Source organism: Grus americana, chromosome 3 (assembly GCF_028858705.1).
Source record: "Grus americana isolate bGruAme1 chromosome 3, bGruAme1.mat, whole genome shotgun sequence".
NCBI lineage: Eukaryota > Metazoa > Chordata > Aves > Gruiformes > Gruidae > Grus > Grus americana.
In genome coordinates this window covers 1306977-1331065 of record NC_072854.1, presented here as the reverse complement: position 1 = coordinate 1331065, position 24089 = coordinate 1306977, and the positions used below count along the sequence as shown (strand labels likewise).

The following is a 24089-nucleotide window of genomic DNA, read 5'->3' as shown; positions in this document are numbered from 1 at the left end:
GCTGCCTGTCCCGGTGCTGCCTGTCCCGCTGCTGCCTGTCCCGGTGCCACCTGCCCTGCTGCTGCCTGTCCCGGTGCTGCCGGCCCCGGTGCCACTTGCCCAGGCTGCTGCCGTGCCACCGTCCCCGTGTCGCGGTCCCCGCAGACCGCGCTCCCCACGCTGTGTCTCTGTGGTTCCCCTTGCCGCGGTCCCCGTGCCGGCATCCCGGTGCCCCGGTCCCTACGCCGCGTTCCCCCGGTGCCCAGCTCCCCGGGTCGGTTTGCGGTGCCGCGGTCCCCGATGGCGATGTGCCTGTGACCCCGTGTCACGCGTGTCCCCGCCGCGGCGGTGCCGGCAGATGGCGCCGGTGGTGCAGGGTTCGGATCCCCGCTGCCCTTCCCGGGCCAGGCCGGAGCGGCGGAACCCGCACCCCGCCCGGGTTACCTTCCCTGGCTGCCCTGCCCGGGCTAACCCTGCCTGGGCTAACCCTGCCTGGGCTAATCCTGCCCTGCCCGGGCTAAACCTGCCTGGGCTAACCCTGCCCTGCCCGGGCTAACCCTGCCCGGGCTAACCCTGCCTGGGCTAATCCTGCCCTGCCTGGGCTAAACCTGCCTGGGCTAACCCTGCCTGGGCTAACCCTGCCCTGCCCGGGCTAACCCTGCCCGGGCTAACCCTGCCTGGGCTAACCCTGCCCTGCCCGGGCTAACCCTGCCCGGGCTAACCCTGCCCGGGCTAACCCTGCCTGGGCTAACCCTGCCCTGCCCGGGCTAACCCTGCCCTGCCCAGGCTAAACCCTGCCCGGGCTAACCCTGCCCTGCCCGGGCTAACCCTGCCCTGCCTGGGCTAAACCTGCCTGGGCTAAACCCTGCTCTGCCCGGGCTAAACCCTGCCCTGCCCAGGCTAAACCCTGCCCGGGCTAACCCTGCCCTGCCCGGGCTAACCCTGCCCGGGCTAAACCCTGCCCTGCCCGGGCTAACCCTGCCCGGGCTAAACCCTGCCCTGCCCGGGCTAACCCTGCCCGGGCTAACCCTGCCCTGCCTGGGCTAAACCTGCCTGGGCTAAACCCTGCTCTGCCCGGGCTAAACTCTGCCCTGCCCAGGCTAAACCCTGCCTGGGCTAAACCTGCCCTGCCTGGGCTAAACCTGCCTGGGCTAAACCTGCCTGGGCTAAACCCTGCCCTGCCCGGGCTAAACTCTGCCCTGCCCAGACTAACCGTGCCTGGGCTAAGCCTGCCCAGACTAACCCTGCCTTGACTAACCGTGCCTCGGCTGACTCTGCCCAGGCTGAACTCTGCCCTCCCTGGGCCTAACCCTGCCCTGCCCAGGCTGAAACATGCCCTGCCTGGGCTAACCCTGCCTGGGCTAAACTCTGCCCTGCCTGGGCTAATCCTGCTCTGCTTGGACTAACCCTGTCCAGGCTAACCTTGCCTGGGCTAATCCTGCCTGGGCTAAACCCTGTCTGGGCTAAACTCTGCCCTGCCTGGGGCTAACCGTGCCTGGGCTAAGCCTGCCTAGACTAACCCTGCCTAGACTAACCCTGCCCGGACTAACCCTTTGCGGACTGGGTGGGGGTGCCGTCCCCAGGACACCCGGGGGGTTCAGGGCCCTCGCTCACGGATGCAGCTCCAGGGCAGCCCCCTCTCCCCCAGCTCCTTCCCCCCCAGGGCAGGTTCTCGGGGGGCAGTGCCCCCCCCAGCCCTGGTCCCCGAGGTCTCTCCACCCACCCGTGATCCCCAGCCCCTCACCGCCCCGACCGAGGGGTCCGGGGGGCCCCTCCACACCTGGCAGCGGGCTCCGCTGTTTCACAACCCCCCCCCCGGGCCTCTCCGCCAGCCGGAGATAAATTGTTTTTCCATCCGACGTCAGCCCCGGCGGCCGTGACCCGTGGGAGGCGGCGGGGGGAGAAAAACCCACGCCAAGGGCCTTCGCCAAGGCTGTCTGCGCTGATCAGAGTTAACCCTTCCCGCGGCTGGGGGGGGCCACGGGTGGGCAGGGCAGGCGTGGGCATCATCTCCTGCCCTCGCTGCCCCCCAGGGATGCTGCGGGGAGGGACCGAAACTCATCCCTGGGGGGGGGGTGTGATGGGGAGGGGACAGAGACACATCCTTGGGGGGGGATGCAGCGGGGAGCGAGCACTGGCTCTGGTGGCTTTGTGGTGGGGGGGGCCCTCCCGAAACAGGGCTGGGGCAGAGCAGCCCCCCCACACCCCCGGGACACCCAGCAGCCCGGGGCACCCGCCGCCGTTCAGGCTGTGGATCTTCCTCCGGGACCCCCGGTGACCCCCGTACCCCAAGTGCGTCCCGACCCCCCCACACCCCCCGGCGGGGACCCCCCTGGTAGCCGCTCGGCCGCGTCCGAAGGGAAGGGGCGAAGGAAGCGGGACGGGACGCAGCCGCCTCCTCCGGGTCCCGCCGACTTCTCCTTCTTTGGTGCCACGGAGTGCCCGGCCTTTTCTCGTCACCCCTCGCTCCAGCCGGGAAGACAAACACCCCCTGTGTCCCCCCCTCCTCCCCCTCCCCGCAGCCTTCACCCGTGGAAAATACCGGGTGATAAGCTGGGGAAGGGGTGGGGGGCACGGCAGGGAAGGCAGCCCCCTGGACACTGTGTCACCCGTGGGGACGCTTTGGGCTGGGCCAGCTGGGGTTGGTCCCCTGTGCCCCCCCCGTGCTTGTCCCCCTCCTCCAGCCCCGGGATGGGTGAGTGTCCCAAGGACACGTGGGCGAGCGGTGGCAGAGCCAGGGACTTCCCAAGTCCCCTGCACAACACGTACATGCGTGCCCACCCGGTGCCAACCCCGCACAGACACTCGCGTGGGGGGTCCCCGGGGGGGAGGAGATGGGACATTAGGGACACCCAGCCCCCCGGGACACTCTGCAGCGGGATGCCAGGAGGAGCGGGGACGGGTGGCAGCGTGGGGACGGTGGCACCTCCTGCCCACACTCATCCATCCTGCAGGTCAGTGCATGTGCACCCCCCACACCCCCCCAGAGATGCTCCCGGGCCCCACGTAATTAATGAGGCCATGAGGCCTGGCCCCTCATTAACAGAAGCGCTTAATTCTTCCATCTCCCGGGCTCTGTTCCCGGTTCCCTGGGCTCGGGGCTGCCAGCCGGAGCGTTCCCATCCCTCCCTGTTTGCCCTTTCCTGGGGGGGTTGGTTCCCCCCACCTTCAAACACGCACTTTGCCCCAGGGCGGTGGGCAGAGGTGGGCAGGTGTGGGCAGGGACACTGCTGCCTGCCTCTGCCTTGTCTTCATCACGGGCGCGAAAGCGGTTGCCCCGATGCTGGCTGAGGGACGGGGTGGCCCTTCCTCGGGGCACCTCCCAATTCCACGCTGCGGGCAGGGGTTGGGGAGCTGCCTCCGGTGCTGCCACGTGCCCCCAGGCAGAGCCCACCCCGGTGAGGTCAGGAAGGGAGTGACATCACCCCAGAGTGACCTCATGCCACGGAGGATGACATGATGCTGCCCGTGGAGATGTCACTGGCTGCAGCGTTTTCCCTCCACCCCCCCGGGTCACCCCAGTGTCCCCATCACCAGCTCAGGGTCCCCAAACCGGTGCGGCTGGCACTCCCCATCCCGCAGCCGCATCCTCTCCAGCACCTCTCCCTCTCCCCAAATTCGCATCACTGAGAGGGCAGGCTGGGGACAGGGAGTGGTGGCCCCCAACATGTCCTCGGGGTCCCAAGTCCCCCAGCTGCCTCGGGATGCCCTCAGCACCCAAAGGACCCTGGTGCAGAGCAATAGGGATGTTGAGGCCACGTGTGGGATGGAGCAGGAAGAAGGTCGAGGTAATAAAAATAAGGATTTCCCCCCCCGCCCAGCAGTGTCTGCCGGAGCTTTTTCTGGGTTTAATGAGCTGGGAAGGGAAAACAAAAATATTTAATAAGGCTCTTTTTACAAAAATTAAATTCCTATTTACTGAAAATGGCTTTAGAAACCAGATCTGTGCAAGCTTGCATTTCTTTTTCTTCTGGCTCCATTAAAAACCTCAGTTTGCCCATTCTCCACCTGCTTCCCACCCCCTACCCGGCCCCTTCTCGTCCAGGACAGCGGCCTTCACTCCCACCCCTCTCTCCTCCTCTTCCTCATGGCTTGGAGGAGGCGGCAGGATGAGTCCCGTCTGCCCGGGGCTGAGCTTCCCCCGCAGCCATGAGCGAGCGGCCGCGCTGCTTAATACCAGGGAGGAATTTTAAGTCACTCCAGCGGACTGTAAATATTTGGGCTACGGCTGACAAGGAAAATTTAAATGCTTTGAGAGGGAGAAAAAAAAAATGACCCGGGATGAGGCAGCGGGAGCGGACGGCTCAGGCACTGCTAACCCCCCCCGGGCTGCTGCCGGCGGCTCCTCCGCAAGGGACCCCCCTCAGCCCCCGGCCGTGGGGGTGTCCTGGCTCCCACCCCGTCCCCTGCCTGCAACGGCGACCTGCCTGCACAGAGAGCCCAGCCCCGGCGGGTCCCCAGCGCTCCCCTGGGGATGCCCCACTTTTCCCAAAGTGGATGGTGGGGCTGGGGGACCCGCTGGAGGTGGCCGAGCCTTTTGTCCTGTCACTGGGCACCACTGGGAAGGTCCTGGCTCCATCCTCTTCCTCATCAGGTATTTATAGCCATGGTGAGACCCTCCTGAGCCTTCTCTGCTCCCCAGGTCCCTCAGCCTTTCCTCCTAGGAGGGATGCTCCAGTCTACCATCTCCACGGCCCTTTGCTGGACTTTCTCCAATATATCCATGTCTCTCATGGACTGGGGAGCCCAGCACTGGACCCAGCACCCACCAGTGCCGAGCAGAGGGGAAGGATCCCCCCCCTCCATCTCCTGGCAACGCTTTGCCTCATGAAGCTCACAATGCCCCCAGTCTTCCTTGCGGCAAGGACATGTTGTTGGCTCACGGTCAACCTGGTGTCCACCAGCATCCCCAGGTCCTCTTCTACCGAGGTGCTTTCCAGTTGGGTGGCCCCCAGCACGTACCGGTGCCTGGAGGTAGGATTTTGAACTTCTCCTTGAACTTCACAAGGTTCCCCTCTGACCTCCAACCTCTCCAGGTCCCTCTGGACAGCAGCAGCATCTCCACCACTGTGTCACCACCAGCAGGTCCACCCCAACCCACCAGTGACTTTGTCCCCAGCTGCCCCAGTGCCGGGGGGTTGCGCTGTGTTGGGCAGGCTGCGTGCAGAGGGCTGGGAGCCTGGGTGACCAGTTACACCCTGGGAATGGTGATACTGGATCAGACCAAAGCTCCAGCTGGCTCGGCATCCTGTCTTCCCGATGGAAGCATTGGAGGTGGAGGAGGATGGAGGGATGGCTCCATCCCAGGGGCAGGAGGGAGGGGTTCGCAGAGGGACCCAATGCCAGGGAAGCACCCAGCACCCTGAGGCTCCAGCATACCCATGGGTGCACCCTCGGACAGGGCAAAAGCTTCTGCTCAGATAAGCCGCTCTCTCCACCAGCTCCTGCCAAGACAGATGTCCTCTTTGCAGGCCTAGTGTTATTAGATGAGGTGGTGGCTCTCACCCGGGCTTGGAGGGAGAGGGGTTTGTCCCCTTAAAGGTGGGAGAGCAGCCCAGAGCTCTGCTGACAGCCCCAGCCATGGAGGTGGCATGTCCCCTCCATCCTGGTGCGTCCTGGCCATCAGCGGTGCCCAAAGCCCCTTAGAGGTTTGGACCCAGCTGCCACTCGAGGTACCCCCAGATCTCCTCTTCGTCCTCCTCCTGTCTGTGCCTCAGTTTCCCCACACAGCCCAAGCCGGGGGGGGGGGGTCAGCCCTGTCATCCTTGGGTCACGCAGCAGATCGCGATCGTTGGACGCTTCTTGGCTGTTGCAAGGAGCAAAGGGACGTCTCCAGCCCGTGCCGTGGAGTGAAGGCTGCAGAGGTGCTGCTATGGGCAGGACCAGGAGGGATACGGCTCTGCTGGGTTTCGGGGGGCTCCCACGGAAAAGCTGCTGCAGGGGCCCCTCCAGCCTCGGCTCATCAGTGGGTGACGGCAGGATGGGAGAGGCAGCCCGAGGTCCTTCTCCCGCTGAGCCCACCGAAGGATGCCGCAGCCCCGGCAGAGCTCAAAGCTGAGCCTTTCCTTTCCCCCTCTCCCTCATCCATGGGAAAAGTCAGGCGAGAGGCAAACAGAGGCTTATCCCGAGGAAATTCTCACTTTCGGATCCCTGCAGAGCAAAGGCGATGGGGCACGGAGCCGCGACGCACGGAGGTCCCGGGGGAATGGGACCCTCTGCTCCCAGCCCCTCATCCTCACCCAGCGCGCGAGGGAAGGAGCCAAAGCGGTGCCGAGGTTTGAACCAGCCTTTATTTCTCTCTCTAAGGAAAGTAACTCAGCGGTACAAATATACTTTGGCATGAGAACCAGAGAAACCTTGCTGGGGGGGAGTGCGGTTCCCTGCGGGTGCCCTAGGATGAGAAAGATGCAGAGAGCAAAAAAGAAATTCCCCGGAGTGGTCAGCAAGTTTCCCCCAAGACTCCCTTCCGATAGATATTTATAGATTTCTATAGATATGATGATAGCGTCATTTGTAATAAATATCCTCTCTGGTATCTAACAGTATGTACAGGTCGTCAAGTATTAGAAATACATTGGTTTTCTTCTGTTAAAAGGTGAGAAAAGAAACAGGCGGGTGCCTCGGCTGTCCCCAAAGTCCCCCCGGCACCCCTGGGGCTCAAAGAGGGGCCGGTGCATGTCCCGGTGTCCCCCGGTGTCCCCGCTGGCAGGGGGACAGCCTGTGCTTTGGGTGCTGGCGGGGGGGGGGAGCGCGGTCCTGGGGGCGATGGGGGTGCTCCCCGTGGGGCTGGGGGCTGCCCCGTGCGTAGAGGGGGGGCAACGAAAGAAGTTTTCCCCCCCCTTCTTGCCGTGATGGCGTGGCCGTGCCCGAGGTGACCCCCCCAGGATGTCGGGTGGGGGCAGCCCCGGGAGCATCCCCTGCTCCAAGCTCAACGGATCGGGGTGAGACGGGGTGCGGGTCGAAAGGGGCAACGCGGGGGTGTGAAGGAGAAGGGTAAAAAAAGTCTTACAATGCCCCAGGTTGTCCCCCAGAAAAAGCTCCCCAAGGGTAACGGCCCCGGCCCCAGAGCTGCCACGGGGGAGGATGGAGACGGGGGTCCCAGGGGACCGCGCTGCCGCTGCCCGTCCTGCCTCCCGGGGACGGCTCGGGGCTTCCCGCCGCCTCGCCACCCGGAAAATCCCGGGGACGCCCAGGTTCGCCCATCTGAGAAGGGTTAAAATAAAATAACCCCACAGAGCTCTCGGAGGGCTGCCCACCGAGTCGCGGCAGGCGTTTTCGGCAGCCTACGTGACTCACGGCTTGTTTTCTCGGCCGCAGGGGCAGGCTGATGCGCGCAGCGATCGAAAAAGCTCCATCTAAGCCCCTCTTAGCCTGATTTGCCCGGTGATGCGTGCTCGCCTTCGCCGCGGCATCCCTCCCTGCCCGGGGACCTGCCTTCCCCCAGGGCCGGAGGAGGTAGAGGATGGAGGGGACAGGACCCCGCCGTCAGAGCCCCACGTCCTCCTCTCCTCGCGTCCCACGAGGCCTCCGGTGCACACGCAGTCACGCGTTCGGCTCACGGCCACGCTGCCGCACGCAGATTCGCACGCTCGGGCTTCCGTGGGGCTGCCGTGGGGGTCCCCAGCCACTTGCACAGAGGTATCACGGCGGGAGGTGCAGGCGTACCCCCCCCCACACACCCCATCAGGTTAAAACACTCTCCAGCTCTTCAAGTTTCACATTTTTGAGGAGTGGTTTTGCAAAATAAAATAAAATAACATTAATTTAAATTAAAATAAAATAAAAACGGCAGCTCCCTTCTTCCCACTTTGGAGAGGAGCGGGGCAGCCTCGCCGCTGCTCCTGCATCCCTCCCGAGTCCCGGCAGAGGAATACGGCCCCCAGCCCCCCCCCCCCCCGGGGGTCCCAGCCCGCTGCCTCCACCCCGCCCCGCTGCCGGACCCTGGGGCAGTTTCCTCCTGCCGAGACCAAGAACAGGTCCTCAGCTGCGGGGGCCGAGGGGGGTCCAGGGACGTGGGTGGGGATGGAGCGGGGCTACACGGAGCTGCGGCGCTTCATGAGCCCCTGGAAAGCCGCGAGACTGTGGAGACCGGTGGAGACGGAGCTGATGGCCGATCGGCGGGCGTTGCAGAAGCATCTGTTGGAGGGGGTTTCCGGACAGCGGCCGGGCGAGGAGTGGCTCTGCTCCACGCAGGTGTCCGAGGTGGAGAGGTCCCTGGGGATGATCATAGGGATGGAGTACTGCAGCTTCTCCCGGCTCTTGTACCACAGGCACGAGCACATGGATTGGAAGTGGAGAACCTCGGCGTAGACGTTACGGAAGCCGCCCCCGCCGCCCCCGCCACCCCCCGCTGCCGCCGGCACGGCCGAGGAGGTGTCCGCGGCGTGGATGCTGCTGGCTTGCCCGTTGCGGGTGAGCAGCGCCCGATGCTCGGCATCCCGCTTCTCATCCTCGGCGTTCATGGTCATGAAACGCAGCACCACCAAGTTGAGGAAAGCCCCGATGACCGTCAGCCCCGTCAGGATGTAGACGAAGCTGAAGGCCACGTACTGTGGCTTGTTCTGGAGGGCTTCGTCCTTCTGCAGGGCCACGTAGTCCCCGAAGCCGATGGTGGTGAGGGTGATGAAGCAGTAGTAGTAGGCGTGGAAGAAGCTCCAGTGCTCGTAGTAGGAGAAGGCAGCTGCCCCGATGCAGAGGGTGCTGATGCAGGAGAAGAACCCGATGGTGACCATGTTGGCCATGGAGACCTCCGCCCGCCTCATGCCAAGGCACTTCTTGATGCGGTGGAGGAGATACCTGACGAAGGTGTTGATCCTCTCACCCAAGCTCTGGAACATGACGAGGGTGAGGGGGATCCCCAGCAGCGCGTAGACCATGCAGAAGACCTTCCCCCCATCCGTGCTGGGGGCTGCATGGCCGTAACCTGGGGAGAAAAGCCACAGAGCGGGATCAGCTTGGTGGTCCGAGGGGGGGCACAGGGTGTGCAGCGCCTCAAACCGCTTCCCCGACTGAGTTGGTGGTGGTGAACCCCAACCCTGACCGGTGCCATCCTCACCCCCAGGCACGGGGAGTGACCACGGATGGCTGGGTGGGCTGGGGGGATAACAGGGTCTCCAAAAGGAAAATGAAGGGGAGGGGGCTGGAGAAGGAGGAAAGCCCTCGGCTCGTGAGAAAAGGAGCTGGGGGGTGGTGGATGAGGTGCTGCATCCCTGGGCTGGGGTGGGGACAGCTGGGGGCTGCTTGGACGGGCCCTGCCTGGCATGGGGGGATGTCCTCAGCCTTAGGATTTTGGAAATTGGAGATTGCTGTTCCCTGAAATACCCATCCCAGGATGGCCCGTCCCAGAGCAGCTGGCTGCAGAGGCGCAGGAGGTGGGGAAAAGAGGGATTTTTCAGGAATCAGGAGAGGAGGGCTGCTGGCTCCCCTCCATCACCCCAGCCCCACGTCCCCATGTCCCCACGTCCCCATGTCCCCACGTCCCCACGTCCCCCTGCCCCACTGCCCCACTTCCCGCTGTCCGGGGGCTGCTGCAGGAGCTGGGGGAGCATCGGCCCCCAGCCCGGGGGTCCAGCGGGGTTCCAATCCGTCTCCCACCCGTACGAACCCCATGGCCGTGGGACTCACTCTGCCGCTTCGTCCCAGGGCATCCCGGGCGCCCGCAGCCGGGCAGAGGCAGCGCAGCCAGCGGGATGTGTGGGTGCCCAGCCGGCCGCCCCGCGGAGCTGAGCAGGGCCCTGCGCTGCCCCGGGTGCCCTCGTCACCAGGCACCAACTGCTGCCCTTCCCCTTCCCCTTCCCTCTTCCTGCCCCTTTCCTTTCTCTTTTTTCCTTTTCCTTTCCCTTCCTTTCTCCTTTCTTTCTTTCTTTCTTTCTTTCTTTCTTTCTTTCTTTCTTTCTTTCTTTCTTTCTTTCTTTCTTTCTTTCTTTCTTTCTTTCTTTTTCTTTCTCTTTCTTTCTTTCTTTCTTTCTTTCTTTCTCTTTCCTTCCTTCCTTCCTTCCTTCCTTCCTTCCTTCCTTCCTTCCTTCCTTCTTCCCTTCCTCCCTTCCTCCCTTCCTCCCTTCCTCCCTCCCTGTCCCTTCCTTTCTCTCTTTTTCCTTTTCATTTTTTCCTTTCCTTTTTCCCTTTCCTTTTCCATCTCCCTTTCCCTTTCTGCCTCCCTTTCCCTTACTTTCAGTTTTTCTTTTCCCTTTCCCCATCTTCCCTTTTTCCCCTTTTTCCCCTTTTCCCCCTTGCCCTTCCTCCCTCTCCACCATCACACACCATGGACGAGCACGGGGCCGAGGGCAGCCGAGGGCTTCCCCTCCAGCACCGCAGAGCCAGCGGGCCGGGGGCTGCCTGAGCAGCAGGGGCTGGGGCACAGACTGCCCTGGGCTGACAGCAGCGGGCAGGAGCAGCAGGCAGGAGCAGTGGGCAGGCAGGAGCAGGCAGGAGCAGTGGGCAGGAGCAGGCAGGAGCAGTGGGCAGGAGCAGCAGGCAGGAGCAGCGGGCAGGAGCAGCGGGCAGGCAGGAGCAGCAGGCAGGGGAAGTGGGCAGGCAGAAGTGGGCAGGCAGGAGCAGTGGGCAGGAGCAGTGGGCAGGCAGGAGCAGCAGGCAGGAGCAGTGGGTAGGAGCAGCAGGCGGGCAGGAGCAGCAGGCAGGAGCAGTGGGCAGGAGCAGCAGGCAGGAGCAGTGCTGGGGTCGGGGGCTCAGGTCCTGGGGGCTCACAAACTCTTCCCTCTGAGCACGTTTGGGACAGGGCTGGGGGTGCCGGCACAAGCACCCCCGCCGCAGCACCCACTGCTCCAAGGCCTGTCCTAGCAGTTAGGCCAGGCCCAGCACCCACACCACCGCAGCAGCCCCCGAGCCCGTGGGAACGGCAGGGGGGAGCTCACCCTGCCCCGGCTCTGCTTAATCCTGGCTGGGTGGAGGCAGGCGGCATCCCTCACTGTCACCCTCGCCGGCAGCCTCGGGAGGCCAAGGATTAAGCCGGGCTGGAGCGATGTGAAAACAGGGATTGTCAGATCTCCATCCAAGCTGCCTCCGAGGAGCTGGCGTGACCTCTCCCAGCCGCCAGCACTGCCAGCTCCGGCTGTGGCTGTGGGAGCCGGAGAGCAATGCTGGAGAGCATCACCAGAGCATCACCAGAGCATCATGAGAGCATCACCAGAGCATCATGAGAGCATCACCAGAGCATCATGAGAGCATCACCAGAGCATCACTGGAGAGTGTCACGAGAGCATCACCGGAGAGCATCACCAGAGCATCACTGGAGAGCATCACTGGAGAGCATCACCAGAGCACTGCTGGAGAGCATCACCAGAGCATCACCAGAGCATCACTGGAGAGCATCACTGGAGAGCATCACCAGAGCACTGCTGGAGAGCATCACCAGAGCATCACCAGAGCATCACTGGAGAGCATCACTGGAGAGCATCACCAGAGCATCACCAGAGCATCACCAGAGACCATTGCTGGAGAGCATTGCCAGAGAGCATCACTGCTCTCATCAGTGCCGGGTGCCAGCCTGCCCCTTTTGTCCCCGATGGAAAAGGGGGCTGCTGCTTGCGGTCCCCTCCCTGCCTGCTGCTTGCGGTCCCCTCCCTGCCTGCTGCTTGCGGCCCCCTCCTCAGTGGCGGAGGGGACACCGAGGCCATGCCATACCACCTGGGTGGCCGCCGGGTCCCACAGCAGGGCTGGGCAGTGTGTTTCAAACCGGGCTCACATCCCGCCGCCCTCCCCCTGCCTGTCTGCCTGCCCTTGCCCTTCACCTCCTGCCAGACACCTCCGTCCCCCTCCCAACAGCCCGAATCTCCCCGTCCCTCATGCCTCAGCCGGTCAAGGGCAGGGGTTTAGGATGCAAGCCTTGACCGCTGCCTGCAGGCCCCGTCCCTGCCGACAGCCTCACTGAGCATCCTCCTGCCTGCTCCTGCCTGCTGCCTGCTCCTGCCTGCCCCGCACCGCCGCAGCCTCCTGCAGCTATATTTAGACCCGTTTCCCCGGGGAAGGGAGTTTATGAGCTCTCGCGGCGCGTCCAAGCGTCCGTCAATCTGCCAGCCCCCCCTTTCCCGGCTTTGGCAGGCGCTGCCTGATCTCCAGCACGTCTGAGGACGGGGGGGGAAGGTCACCGGGATATGAAATCCAGCGGGAGGGGAGAGGGAGACCCCGGGAAGGTGACGGAGAGGGTGAACCCCCCGAACCCCCTCTTGCACCTGCAATTTCCTTCCTGCTGCGGGAAGGAACAGCCTTGGAGAGGAGGGCTCGGCTCCCAGGGATGCGGCAAAGTGCAGGCAGCTGCCTGGTTCAACGGCGGCTCCGTTTGCTCTGCCGCATCGGCGTGCCTGACTCGGTGGCATGTCCCGGAGACGTGGGTCCCTGGCACAGGCAGCGAGGCCGCCCGCCACGCTCCTGCCCTCCCTGCTCTTACAGAAAGGGCTCAGCATCCCCGCTCCTCTCCATCTCCCACCTCCCTCCTGCATCCCCCCCTCCCCCCAAAACCTCCCCACTGGGTGGGTGCTCCTCAGAGGGGTGTCCCAAGGGGGATGCTGCCAAGGGAAAGCAGAGTCGGGGTGCTCTGGGTTCCCGCTCAGGGTGCTGCAAGCGGGCAGGGAGCACGGCGCGTGTCCCCGGGGAGAAAACATGACATGTCCCTGAGGAACGCGGCCGGCTCGTCTCCTTTTTAGGGCTGCGGAGGAGCAGGGGTGGATCTGGCCGCGGCTCCGGGGAGCAGGTGCAGGTCTCGGCTGGCCTCTGGCCCGGAGCAAATCCCAGGCTGTCGGGAGCGATGGATGGCGGGGATTAACGGGGCAGCTGCCGGGGGCGGGATGGGAGGGGGGGAACTTCGCAGAGCGGAGGTGTTACAAAGCTGGAGGGTGCAAAGAGCTGGGAAGCAGGGAGAGGGTCCCTGGGAGGTGGTATTGGGTGCTGGAGGGGTATGGGAGGGGGCTGAGTCCTCCAGGGAAGGGGTGCAGGGAGCCAGGGAAGGGGTGCAGGGAGCCAGGGGTGGGTGCAGGGAGCCAGGGGTGGGTGCAGGGAGCCAGGGAAGGGGTGCAGGGAGCCAGGAGTGGGTGCAGGGAGCCAGGGGTGGGTGCAGGGAGCCAGGGAAGGGGTGCAGGGAGCCAGGGGTGGGTGCAGGGAGCCAGGGAAGGGGTGCAGGGAGCCAGGAGTGGGTGCAGGGAGCCAGGGAAGGGGTGCAGGGAGCCAGGGGTGGGTGCAGGGAGCCAGGGAAGGGGTGCAGGGAGCCAGGGGTGGGTGCAGGGAGCCAGGGAGGGGTGCAGGGAGCCAGGGGTGGGTGCAGGGAGCCAGGGAGGGGTGCAGGGAGCCAGGGAAGGGGTGCAGGGAGCCAGGGAGGGGTGCAGGGAGCCAGGGAAGGGGTGCAGGGAGCCAGGGAGGGGTGCAGGGAGCCAGGAGTGGGTGCAGGGAGCCAGGGAGGGGTGCAGGGAGCCAGGGAAGGGGTGCAGGGAGCCAGGAGTGGGTGCAGGGAGCCAGGGAAGGGGTGCAGGGAGCCAGGGAGGGGTGCAGGGAGCCAGGGGTGGGTGCAGGGAGCCAGGGTTGGGTGCAGGGAGCCAGGAGTGGGTGCAGGGAGCCAGGGAAGGCGTGCAGGGAGCCAGGGAAGGGGTGCAGGGAGCCAGGGCAGGGCACAGGGAGTCCCAGCTGAGGACAGGGGCTGGGAGCTGGGCTGGGGTATGAGGGATATGAAGCCATCAGGAAACCAGCTCCGCGCCTTACAAAATTGCTGCAGGAAAGCAGGGACTGGCAGTGAGCGAGGGCTGGTGGGCACAAGCTGTGGCCCATGCCAGGACACCTCCATGCCCAGGTAGGAGCCCAACATCCCGCTGCCAGAGCCATCCCGCTGCTTCTCCTCCGGACCAGCAGTGGGGGACACTCCTGGGTCCATGCTGGTTCCTCCTGGCATCCACCCGCACCCCCCCATAGCCTGGGCTGGCTGGTGTCCCCCTCCCTTACCCAGCACAACTGCCACCTCTTGCCACTGCACCAGCCTGGCCCCCGCAGAGCGATGCCAGAGCCCTTCACCGTGGTCTCTGACCTGCTGCAGCTTTTACTGTCCATTGCCGGGCTGTGAGGCTGCAGGAGCGACGAGGGACGGCGGGGAAGGTTCAGGCATCCCACGTGATGGGGGGGTCTACCCAACCACTGACCGCTCTGGGGGTCTCCAGTGCTTTGGAGCAGCCCTGGTTTCTGCCCCCACCTCTGGTCCTTCCAAGCTTGGTTTCACATGAGCACGAAACCCCACAGCCCACGAAGTGCTGCCTCCCTTCCCACCCTGCTCCCCGGTGGGTTCAGCAGCAGCCACCAAGGTCACTACGTTCTTGTGCATTTTGGGGAAAAAGGAGGGACCTAACTGCACCCGTAGACACCGGGGGATCCGCAGGCAGGAGTGCTCCGGGGATGCCTCGGTGGAGGAAAAGCCTCATCCCCTGGAATTCCGTCTCCCATGGAGACCACCCTCTCCCAGCAGACCCCACGCTCACGGCTGGCTGGCACGACGGCGAACACGCAACGACCCCACGCTCCCAAAACTCTTTAGCACCCAAAAGCAACCAACACCCAAAGCACTCAGCCCTTGTCCCCCCCGAGTCCTTGCTCAGGGCACCCCCTTCTCCCGGCCCTCACGGAGAAACCCTTGGGGATCCCCCAGAGACGGAGGCAGTGGGTGGGCATCTCTTGGGGTGCAGCGTGCCCTGGGCAGCATCCCCCCCTCCTCACGCAGCCAGCCCTGCAGCCCCCTGCCCCATTGCTCCCAGTAAGGACCAGCATCCCGCTCAGTGTTCCATTTTCCTCGGTGTCCTGGGTGACACGAGGTACCAACGGGGCACGGGCAGCGCCCGGATCTCTCCATCGCCTGTGGCCAAGGGCAGCCCTGGCTGTGCCCAGCCCTGCCAGTTAACAGTGCTGGGGCTGAGCCCGGGGAGCTCGGCTGTGCCCCAGCCCGGGGACGGGGACCCAGGCGACGCAGCTGGCACAGGGGGTGCCCATGGGTGCTGCCTGGGAGACACCCCGTCTTCTCAGGGCGAGCAAACAAGCGGGCAGGGAGCGGCTGGGAAAGGCAGCACGTGGCAGAGGCAGCAGCGCTGCCAGCCTGCCCCGAGCAAACACAGCCCTGGAGCGAAGGGGCACGGCGCTGCCTGTGCTGTGTGGGGACACACACGCCCTGCAATGCCTCTGGCCCCCCCAGGACAGGGGTTCGGGGCAGCGGGAAGGGGCTCATCCTGCCCAGGGACACCTCCTGGGCAGGGCAGGGTGAGGGGCAGCCAGAGCAGAGGGACAGGACCCGGCTGCCGGTCCCCAGGGCTGGGCTGAACTTGGGCGATGCAGAGCTGGAGTGAGCCCTGGGACCACAGCACCCGGGCTGCCCTGTCCCAGCTGGGTCCCAGACAGACCCAGAGCAGGGACTGTCCTCACTGCGCCTTTACCAGGGCAGGAGAAGGGGCAGCCAGGTCACCATCCTCACACCCTGCCATCCATCCATCCATCCACTCATCCGTCCATCCATCCATCCATCCACTCATGCATCCATCCATCCATCCATCCATCCACTCATCCATCCATCCATCCATCCACTCATGCATCCATCCATCCATCCATCCATCCATCCATCCATCCACTCATCCGTCCATCCATCCATCCACTCATGCATCCATCCACTCATCCATCCATCCATCCACTCATCCATCCATCCATCCGTCCATCCACTCATGCATCCATCCATCCATCTGTCCATCCATCCACTCATCCATCCATCCATCCATCCACTCATCCACTCATCCACTCATCAATCCATCTGTCCATCCATCCATCCATCCATCCATCCATCTCCTCCTGCCCATCTCTCTGCCTGCCCCCCCCAGCCCAGTCCCATCCCCCCAAGCCCCCCCTGCACACAGCCTCCCCCCTGCCCCAGTCTGGCCCAGCAGCACTGGTGGCTGCCCTGGGGGGGGTCACCCTGGGAGGGGTGTCACCCTGGGGAAGGGGCCTGGCTGGGAGGTCGTGTCTCTGTGGGGTGGGAGGCACCCTGGGGTTGGAGACCCCCCAGGACACCACCTCCCCCGCGGGGTGGGGGGCATGGAGGTGGGGGCCAGACGCTGGGCTCCCCCTGCCCCTTTCAAAATGCAGCATTGGGGTAACCCCCCCCCGGTACCCCCTCTCCTCCTCTGCAGCAGCATCTGCACCCTGCCACCCCCTGATCCCAGCATCACCGTGACCCCTTCCCCCAGATTCGTCCTAGACATTTGGGGGGGTGTCACCCCCCAAAGGGGCTCAGAGCCACCCCCATCCTCGCTCCTGCTGCGGGGGGAGGAGTGTGGGGGGGGGCAGCCCCACACCCCCCTCCCTGCCCTCCTGCCCGGGGTGGGGGGGGGGTGCAGAGCAGGAGGGGCTGGGGGTGCAGCCGGTGCCTGTCCCCCCCAGCAGCGCTGCCCGCAGGCGGGGGCCGGACCCTGCCGGAGCGGGGGGGGGCAGGATGGTGTCATGGAAAATCCCGGCGCCGGCCAAGCGCCCTGTTTGCGCCAAAACTGGCAATTTTTCCCTCGATCCTGGGGCTCCGCCAGGCCCCTTCCCGGCTCCCTCCGCCCCCCCCCCCCCCCCGCTCCATCCCTTCTCTTCCTCCCGCAAAAAAGGGGGTGCAGCCGCCCCCCCGCCCTTAGGGCTGCAGCAGGAGGGGGATGCTCTCTGTGCCAGAGCGCAAGGCGGGATACCCCGGTGATGGGCACGGACCCCCCGACCCCGGAGGCTGGTCCTGCGGTTTTGGAGGATGGGGGGGGGGGAGGGCACCCCAAAACCCCATGGGACGGCACAGCCCTGCGGCTGGGGACATCCCCGCTGCCCCGGGGGTGGCTGGAGAGCGGAGCCACTTCCCTGCGCTGCTTTCTGCACCGGGGCAAGGCGGGGGGGGGGGGGTTAAAAAGTCACTGAGGGCCGTTCGGCCGGATTTCTGCCGGCTCTGCCTGCCCCGGGACGGGCAGGGACGGGGGGGCTGCCCTGCCTGCATCGGCTCGGGTGGCTGGGCAGAGGGACCCCGCACCCCGGGGCCACCTCCCACGCGTGCAGGAGACCCTGAGCCCCCCCACCCAGGGGTGACCGAGCCCCCAGCCTCATGCAAGACTCCGACCCCAAAGGACCCCTCCACGCAGCCCTGGCTCCCCCCCCACTCCCCCTCGCCCCAGCGGGACGGGGCCGCGGTGCAGGCTCAGGCATCATCTCCCGGGGGAGGCGGGGCCCGATCCGGTCACCCCGCCACCTCCTCCCCGGGGAGCCCCCGGTGACTGTCCCTGCAAAGCTCCTTACTCCAGGGACGGATCCTTCCCCGCCGCCCTCTCCCCGGCCACATCCCCGCCACCTTCCCCCGGGATGCGGGTGGGTGCCACGTGCTGCCCCTCGCCCACGGAAACTGGGGTTTATTCAGCATTTTTTGGCAGGGGCCTTCGCGGGGCAGAGCCGAAGACCGGCAGAATTGGTGCTGCCCCATCGCTCGGCCCCAGCCCCCCCGGGTCCCTTCGCCCGGGGCCTCCCCTGTGAAAAGCAGGATGCGGCTCCTTCCTCCCGGGGCTCTGCTTAGTTTGGGAAGTGGTAAGGTGTGGAGGGATGTGCACCAGCACCGTGCACCAGCACCACGCACCAGTGCCCAGCACCGTGCACCAGCACCAGCAGTGTGCAACAGCACCATGCCCCAGCACCGTACACCAGTGCCCAGCGCTGTGCACCAGCACCCGGTATTGTGCATTAGCACCCAACGCTGCGCACCAGCACTGTGCACCAGTGCCCAGCACTGTGCACCAGCAACATACACCAGTGCTCAGCACCGTGCGCCAGTGTTCAGCACCGTGTAGGAGAGCCCAGCACCATATGCCAACACCGTACACCAGTGCCCAGCACTGCCCCAGTACCCACTACCATGCACTAGCACCCAACACTGCACACTGGTGCTGTGCACCAGTGTCCAGCACCGTGCACCGAGCACCTAGCCCCCTGCACCAGCACCCAGCGCCATGTGCAGTGCCGTGCACTGTGCACCAGTGCCGTGCACTGATACCGTGTACCAGTGCTGAGCATCATGTGCAGCCCCCAGCGCCGTGCACCAGCGCCCAGCACCACTTGCAGCACCAGTGGGGCCCTTCTGCCGCACGGCCGCTCTCCTTCACCCCTCTCTGCAAGCAGACAGGCGAGACCCCCGCCCCGCCGCAGCACGCTCCGCTTTTACTCCTTCAATTAACCCTCCCGGCCGTGATTTATCCAAGGTGGCGGTGCCTGCTATAAATCCTGCACCGCAGTCACTTCAGCCTGAGAGCTGCCTGATAAATATTTAAGCCGGCTCATAAATCACAGGCCGGCAGAACGGGGCTCTCCCACGGCTCCGGCACGGTTCCGGTCTCTTGGCACTAGACCTGGCAATGCCAAGCTGGAGCAACCAGCCTTGGGGTTTGGTAATTGCGGGAAAAAAAACCCCAAACCCAAAGAAATTGGGGTCTTTATGCCTGGGTGATGAACTCCCCTTGTCTCGGAGCATCTCTGCCCCAGCACGTGGTGTTTATGCCTTGCTCTGAGTCAGGCTTTGCTGGCGAGTTTAATGAGGCATCAGCTGGGAGAGGCCAGGCTGGGGGCAGGGAGGGAGTGGGTATTAATTGCTGTTATCGCTCCGGGATGGAGAGGAGCAGGGAATTTATAGCCTGGGCAGGAGGAGACGGCAGCGGGGAGGTGGGAGCAGGATGGGGTGGTAGGGATGCTTGAGGAGGGGCAGCACTCCGGCCAGCGGGGCCAAATCCCAGGCTCGGAGGGTCCCTGGGCTGAATCCCATGGGAGATGGCACGTGTGATACCTCCCCACCACACCACACCAAGCCACAAAGTTTGCTGGAGCCTCCCTGGGAAGAGGCTCTGCCTCCTCAGTGAAGGTGCTGAGCCCCGGATGGGCAGGCTGCTGGGGCAGCAGGCTGCGATTGCTGCCCCGAAAACACCCATCCCTGCCAGGCAGGGCTCAGGGGTGGCTCTGGTCTCGGCGCATACATGTCATGTCCCCATTCACCCTCTTCGTGCTCATTCCCTGCTTACAAGGGTGAGTGGCAGAGGTGCATATGCCCTCATTAGGTTTCAGAGTGAACACCCCAACCAGTAATCCCAGCATACCACAGGCAAAGGTGGCTGGGAGTGACCTGATGTCTAACTGGAGAGGGAAGGAAAGAGGTCCTGACCTCCCAGTGCTGCTTTCAGCTGCCTCCCGCAGCTCAGCAGCACGGCTGGGGCACACAAACGAACCCCAGCACCGGCCGAGGAGCCGCCGGGCTGGATGGGGCCGTTCTCCTGGGGAAGGTCCTGCTTATCCCCAGGGGCTGTAAGGGGTGAGGTGCTGCCTGTCTCTCCCTGCTGCCTGGGCATCGCCTCCCATGGGGGTCTGGGCTGAGGGGAGAGGAATCCCAGCCCTGGAACAGAGCGGTACAGCTTCTCCCTCTGGCACATTAACTCTGAGACCTATCAAAGGCATGTTCGTAGGTGCCAACACTAATTTCCACTGCTATCCTTTTTAGCAGGCATGCAGGATGGGAACAGAAATGTCCAGAGAGGCAGGAAGGAGCGGGTGCCCCATCCCTGGCCTTACCCTGCCCCACTGCAGCCCCCAAACTGCCGCAGCCTTCTCCCTGTCCCAGCGGCAGCGGCTCCCGTGCCTTCCCTGAGACGTTCCCTTCTGCCGCATCCCCCAAGGCCGGAGAATCGGGGCTCCTTCCCCTCCCACCGGTGCCGGTGCCGGTACCAGGAGGGTTGTGCCGGTACCACTGGCACCAGAGGTGGCTGTGGGTGCACGTCCAGGGTGTCTCCAGGTCCTTTCTCTATTCCCGGGCCAAGCCCATGGGCAGGAGCAGGGAAGGGCTTCCCGCCGGGAGAGATGCTACGGATGCGATGGATTGGGGACAGGCACGCTGTCGCCGGAGGAGGCAGCCCAGGGACAGGGGTGACAGGGTGACTGATGGGGAGAAGAGGGTCGGTGGGGACCTGGTCTCACCCTGGGGTCTCCTGGCCCACACAGGGTCACTGCTCCTTTGATAAATGAGTGGGGAGGGAGGAGGGCTGTGACAGATGGTGACACCACGGTGGCATTCGCCACCTGCCCCAGCCCACATGGCCGCTCGCTTCTCCACACCCAGCGAGCGGTGGGGGGGGGAAACGCAGTTTCTGGGAGCGGTCCAGCAAGAGCCATCACAGCCAGCCCTGGAGCATGGAGGGCCCCCCTGGTGCAGGGACAGGGACGGAGGTGGCAGGGGACGTGTCCTGCTGTCGCTGACACCCCACGAGGGGACCCCGGGGCCAGCTCTGCCTGGCTGCAAAGGCAGGCGGGCTCCGTCCCTGCCCACCCTGCAGCTCCCCTTGCCCCTGGCTTTGCAGGGATGGGGGCAGCGGGTGATGGCAAACCTAAATTCCCCAGTCCCCGGTCCCCCTCCGTGGTGCTTTGGGGGTCCCCGGGCACTGGGGGGGATGGGGGGGGCTGCACCCCACTAGCAGGGTGCAAAACTCGCGGAGGGAGGGAGACCTTCGGAGCAGCGCTGGGTGCGTGGCTCACCTCTTGGCTCTTTTCCCAGGGAGAGGAAAACAAAAACAACAATCCCAAAATGTACAAAAAACTTTCCGAGTGGGACCCGTCGCCCTCCCGGCTTTTCCTCCTTTCCCGCTTTAAAGCCACGGCACAGGGGGCTCGGCCGGCACAGGAGCCCCGGCATCCCGATTGCCTCCCCAGCACAGCGAGGAGCTGGCTTGTCGTGGTTCCCAACTGCAACAGGAGCTTCAGAGAGGGGTCGGTTTGTGATTTCCTGGAAGAATGCTTTTTTCCCCCCCACTGGAAAATCTCGTTTCATGGGAATAATGGGATTTTCTTTCCCCTCTTGTGGCTTTTGATGATTTTGTTCTCTTTGCCGGTGCACGCTGGCCCCGTTCAGCAGCACCAGAACTCCATCACAACGGGCCAGCTAAAACACTTGCCTAAAAAACCATCACATTTTGATAAAAAGAATATTGCCTTACATATTTATGTCTGTGCCCATTCTCCCTACACACCCTTGGGCATCACGGAGAGGCTGAAGCAGCCGGGAGAGAAGGGCTTTGACGCTTGCAGAGCAGTAAAGCCCGGTTCGGGGACATTTCCTCTGCATTTCCCTTCCACTCCGTTGCGGCTGGACACTGGGTGTCATCACCCCAACCCCAGAGGGGACCCCGAGCTCCCACATCAAGCCCGAGATGAGGTTTGAAGGTTTTAACCCCAAGCTGGCAGGGTGCTTTCCTGGGGTGTAACGCCTGCATCGGGGCTCAGCCACGCTCGACCATCCCTCTCGGGCTCCAGGCAGCTGCAGGCAGGGCAGGGGACCTGGGTGTCCCCGGGGGAGGCAGGGCAGGACCCCCGACGCCTGCCCGCAGCCCGGCGCTGAGCCACGGCCTCCCGGGACTGTGCACACCGGGCTGGCTTTGTCTTCCTCCTCCGTCACTGCAGCATCCTTTGTGTGGGCTGGCGAGACGCCGCTCGCTCCCGCTCGCCTCCCGCTCGCTCCTCTCCCCAACCCCCTGCGCACCCCTTTGCCCGCTCCTCCTCCCTCTCACGTCAAACATAAGCTGCTTGTCTTCACTTTCAAAGCCTTTCCCAGCTGCTCCCGCCAGCCGGGAGAGGCCAGACCCTGCCTCCGCTCAGCCCGCAGCCGCTCCGACACCCGTATCTCAGCCCTGGGAACCAAGAGCCACCCCAACACCCACACCTCAAACCTGGTGCCTCCCACCCCGCCAGCCTGCACCTCCCCGGGGCCGTGGTACCCCCGGGGATGCTGGTCGGGGCCAGGCCAGCCACATGCCATCCCGCTCCAGCCACCGACCGCCCCCCAGCCCTCCAGGCCCTTGCTGGGCACTGAGGATGGGGGATTTTGGGGACCAGGAGATGGTGGGTCACCCCAGACGCTCCATCGAGGGGACCCAAAGGACAGATGGGTTGACGATGTGACTGGGTGAACACACAGAGCTTTGGAACCCTGCAAGCCCCCCTGAGCTCCTGCAGCCCCTCTCTCAAAGTGGGGGAGCACCCTGGGCACCCTGGGTAGGGTCAGGTGCACCCCGAGCACTGGGGCGCAGTGCCGACACCCCCCTTGTAGGGCCAGAGCACCTGTGCAGGCAGGGACACATCCCCCCCCACTCTCCCCCAGGCTGGGGGTCCCACCAAGCCCCCACCGGGGAAGGGCAGGAAATGGGCTGAGAGGGAACCCTGTCCCCAGGGGACCTTCCTCCTCCTCCTCCTCCTCCAGGGAAGGGGTCAGCCGAGGAAATCGCCTGTCCCACAGCCCCACTGTGACCCCCCCACGCCCCCAGCATCCGCTGCCCCCACAGCCCTGACGGACTCTGCACCCCCCCAGGAACCTCCCTGCAGGGCTGGAAAGGGGGTCCCAGCTCAGGCCCCCCCGGACACCCCCGAGCTGCAGAAGGGGTGGGAGTGGGTGTGAGAAGCCCCCTCCCCATGCGGGGGTCCCCAAGGCAGGGGGACACGATGGTGGGGAGCCCAGACGCTGCGGGGATGGGAGCAGGAGGGTCCCTCGAGAGCAGGGAGACCAGAGACCACGGGGATGGTCGGCGCTCCCCGGGGACAGGCAGCCGGGGCGGGAGGGATCCCCGATGCCTCGGGGATGGGCGCGACGGGGAGGGTCCGGCGATGGCTCCGGGCTTGGGGAGCGGAGCTGGCGAATAGCCCCGATACCGCGGGGATGGGCGGAGGTCCGGGCAGGGGTTTCCCAGGGCAGCGGAGCCCTGACGCTACGGGGATGGGAGATTTCGGGAGGATCTGGGCTGGGGTTTCCCGGTGGCGGAGGAGCCGTCCGGGAGAGTCGCCCCGATACCGAGGGGACGGGCAGAGGTCGACCCGGGATTTCCCGGTGGCGGAGGCGGGTAAGCCTGCCGCTGCGGGGATGGGCGTTTTGGGGAGGTGCTGGCGGGGTTTTCCCGAGGGCAGGGGGACTCGGCGGGCGGGTCACCCCGATACCGCGGGGATGGGCGGGGATCCGGGTGGCGGTTTCCCGGTGGCGGAGGAACCAGGCAGGCCGGTCGCCTCGATACCACGGGGATGGGCGGGGGGGGAAGGGTGGGATCGGGGGGTGGGTGGGTGTCCAGGCGGGGGTTTCCCTGTTGCGGAGGAGCCGGGCGGGCAGGTCGCCCCAATACCGCGGCGATGGACTCGCGGGGAAGGTCTGCACGGCGGGAGGGGAGAGGGGAGTCACCGGGGCCGGTATCCCGTGGCTGGGAGTCGGGGGAGGGTCTCCGGTGTCACCGGGACGGGGGCAACCGGTACCTATAGTAGTGATGACGGTGATGGCGAAGTAGAAGGAACCGGCGAATTTCCACTGGACGCCGGCCTTGTGCGGCTTCAGCTTGAGGACGACCCACTCGAGTTCGCGGTAGCTCTCGGCGCTGAGGTTGTACTTGTTCTTCAGCTCCTGGCTCTTCGCCTCCAACCGCCGCCGTTCCGCCGTTTCTTCCTCCGACTCCAACGCGTCGAAGACGGCGGCGCCCACCAGCAGGTAGGTGAAGGTGCACATGATGAGCGCCAGCGTCCGCACGTTCTGCCGCTTCATGGTGCGGCGGCGGCGGCGGGAGGCGGCGGCGGGGCCGTCTGGGGCATGGCGGCGGCGGCGGCGGCGGCGGCGGAGGGCCCGGCTCGGCTCGGCTCGGCTCGGCGCGGTGGCGGCGGCGGCGGCGGCTCGGAGCGGGGAGGGCGGCGGGAGGCGGTGGAGGGGGCGGGCGGGGGCGGAGCTGTCCTTCAGCACCACCGCCCCGCCGCCGGCACCGGCACCGGCACCGGGACCCGCACCGGGACCCGCACCAGGACCCGCACTGGGACCCACACCCACACCGGCACCGGCACCGGGACCCGCACCGGGACCGGGACCAGCACCGGGACCCGCACCCGCACGGGGACCGCGACCTGCACCGGGACCCGCACCAGGACCCGCACCAGGACCCGCACTGGGACCCACACCGGCACCGGCACCGGGACCCGCACCGGGACCGGGACCAGCACCGGGACCCGCACCCGCACGGGGACCACGACCTGCACTGGGACCCACACCCACACCAGCACCGGGACCAGCACCGGGGCTGGCAGGTCCT

General features: G+C 65.4%; 1 protein-coding gene across 2 annotated transcripts; it reads right to left on the bottom strand.

Moving 5' to 3' along the window:
- Window positions 1–7919: 7919 nt before the first annotated feature.
- KCNK3 (potassium two pore domain channel subfamily K member 3) lies at window positions 7920–23638 on the bottom strand. 2 transcript variants are annotated; one of them, XM_054819328.1, is made up of 3 exons: window positions 23272–23638; window positions 8776–8902; window positions 7920–8679 (listed from the first exon to the last, which is right to left on the bottom strand). In XM_054819328.1, the coding sequence occupies exons 1-3, from the start codon at window positions 23552–23554 to the stop codon at window positions 8013–8015; spliced, it is 1077 nt and encodes a 358-aa protein (XP_054675303.1). In that variant the 5' UTR covers window positions 23555–23638; the 3' UTR covers window positions 7920–8012. The 2 variants fall into 2 exon arrangements, with proteins under 2 accessions (XP_054675303.1, XP_054675301.1); XM_054819326.1 differs by having other exon boundaries at window positions 7920–8902.
- Window positions 23639–24089: the final 451 nt, after the last annotated feature.

Bases quoted from the DNA above. Each gene is read 5' to 3' on its own strand.
- KCNK3 (XM_054819326.1), bottom strand. From the start codon at position 23,554: ATGAAGCGGCAGAACGTGCGGACGCTGGCGCTCATCATGTGCACCTTC. The intron at 8,903-23,271 runs GTACCGGTTGCC...TTTTCTCCCCAG, and splicing joins CACCGTCATCACTACTATAG to GTTACGGCCATGCAGCCCCC.